Genomic DNA, 2,292 nt, shown 5'->3' on the forward strand with positions numbered 1-2,292 from the left:
TCTGGGGTCGGGCTACCTGAGATCTCGCCTCAGCAACCTTATAGAACTAGATCGTCCCCTTGCACTTCAGTTTTCTCAACTGTGAAAATGAGGGGGACACTAGTAACCACACCATAAGGGGACTTATGTGAGGAATCAATGTGTGGCAACTGTTTGGCCAAGTGCTAGGCAAATAACAGGTAACTGTAAGTGTGGCCTGTTATTATTAGTATTGTCATTTTGGAGTTATTGTTGTGCACACTTTAAGTTAGCAATTGCACCTCCAGATATGCAACTTGAGGAGATCAAGGAAATACACAAATATCTTCCTGATGTTTGCCACATTATCTACAATACTAAAAAGTTCAAAACAACATCAACAAAATGCATAAGAAGGAACCAGCAGTAGACACTTATGGTTATCCATATGAGAGATGATTATACAGTTCTGTAATTCTAACACCTTGGGAGGCCCAGGTGGGAGGATCATTTTGAGGTCAGGAGTTGAAGACCAGCCTTGGCAACATGGTGAAACCCTGTCTCTACAAAAAGTAAAAAATTAGCTGGGGATGATGGTGCACACCTGTAGTCCCAGCTACCCAGGAAGCTGAAGCAGAAAGATTGCTCGAGCCCAGTAGTTAGCGGTTACAGGGAGCTATGATCATGCTATTGCACTCTGGCCTGGGTGACAGAGTAAGACACTATCTCAAAAAAAAAAAAAAAAAAAAAAAGATGCAACGTAACTAATTTATAGGAAGAGATGTTCACAGCTCTTAGCAAAAACAACACATTATAAAACAAGCAAATAAGGAATGAAAAATCCCAGTTTTTACAAAATACACACACACACACAAATATATATCCATGGAAGAGAGTGTTAGTATATATGCCAAAATTTTTATGGGGGTATGAAATTTCTTGGGTGGAGGAATTACAAGTGATTTTTATTTTTCCTTGTGCTTTCTTATATTTTCCAAGTTTTCCAAAATGCACACATCTCTTCAGTAGTAAAAAAAATAATTTAACATTATCCTTTTAAGAAATGCCACAGAGGCATTCAGGGTCACATTACAAGAACGGGGGTCCTCACATATACCTCCCTGCAGTGAGTCTTCCTTCCTTGGCCCTAGACAAGTCTCCCCTATAGGGTGACAGGCCACTCCAGCTATGGCCAGCTAAAATTCTGATACTTCCTCCACAGGAAGGACTGTGGAGTCCCTAGAAGATTTATCTCTTGAGCAAAATGTGCCTTCTGTCCCCAGCCCCTCACCCCATGTACACTCACTGTCGGAGAAGCTGCCGCCCCTCCTTCCACACCAGCGGGCTGTTCTCCAGCGTGACAGACTCCACAGGGCCATTGGAAACTGGAGAGAAAGGAGGAGGCTGTCTTAGTCAGGGTACTACCTCCTACCCATCACCTCCTCCATCTTCTGCACTCCTCAAACCCAAATTGGTCACCGTCACAGGTCCTGCGGTGTCACTTCCTGAGTATCTGAAACCCACCCCCAAAATTCCTCCTCCCTGAAGGTCCCTCACCTCTGTCTCCTGATAGTTCCCCAGACTAGTCCCCATACAAGATAAGGGTTTTATCTTAAAACTCAGAGCAAGTTGTTATTTCCCTATGCAGAAAGCTGTTTTGGTTCTAAGAGAATGGGCAGGCTGGATTCGAGTCCACTCTGCCACTTCCAAACTGTATGACCTTGAGCAGGTCAGTGTAACTCAGGTCTCAATTTCCTCTACTAAGAAACAAGGCTGATAAAAGCATCTACCTCTTGGGATTTTTGTGAGGATTACATTAGATAATTTGTTTAGTATTTTATTCATCAAACATTCACTGGGCATCAATGTGGTACCTAGCTAGGAGTGTGAGCTATATCAGGAAACAAAGACCCCTGTTTGTTTTTTTTGTTTGTTTGTTTTTAAATTAAATCATTGCTATGTACATTAATGCAATCACGGGTACAATGTGCTGGTTTTATATACAATTTGAAATGTTTTCGTCAAACTGGTAAAGACCCCCGCACTTACATTCTAGTTGGAAAAGGCTGATAATCACTAAGGTCTTTGTAGTTCACATTGGCCATGCTCCCACTGTTACCTGGCCCACCCTACCATGTCTTTCCTCTTTCTTACTTGCCCAGCTGCACTACTAACTCTGGTCCCCTAACACAAAACACCATCAGTGTACACCTCTGTTCGTCTATACATACTCTTCCCTTGCTCCCCTGCTGGGGAACTGATTCTTCTTTTAAGAAGCTTAGACTTTTGGCTCGGCACCTGTGGCTCAAGCGGCTAAGGCGCCAGCCACATACA

General features: G+C 43.0%; 1 protein-coding gene across 2 annotated transcripts in view; it reads right to left on the reverse strand.

The window, feature by feature from the left end:
* The window catches only part of STRN4 (striatin 4), a 19,143-nt gene that overhangs the window by 15,091 nt on the left and 1,760 nt on the right, over positions 1 to 2,292 (reverse strand). For both annotated transcript variants that reach the window (XM_023519006.1, XM_012811193.2), the window contains exon 3: positions 1,265 to 1,343. In XM_023519006.1, the coding sequence (XP_023374774.1) occupies positions 1,265 to 1,343 (79 nt within the window). The remainder of the gene's footprint in view (positions 1 to 1,264; positions 1,344 to 2,292) is intronic.

Source organism: Otolemur garnettii, unplaced genomic scaffold (assembly GCF_000181295.1).
Source record: "Otolemur garnettii isolate 467f Iridium unplaced genomic scaffold, OtoGar3 scaffold00152, whole genome shotgun sequence".
Taxonomy (NCBI): domain Eukaryota; kingdom Metazoa; phylum Chordata; class Mammalia; order Primates; family Galagidae; genus Otolemur; species Otolemur garnettii.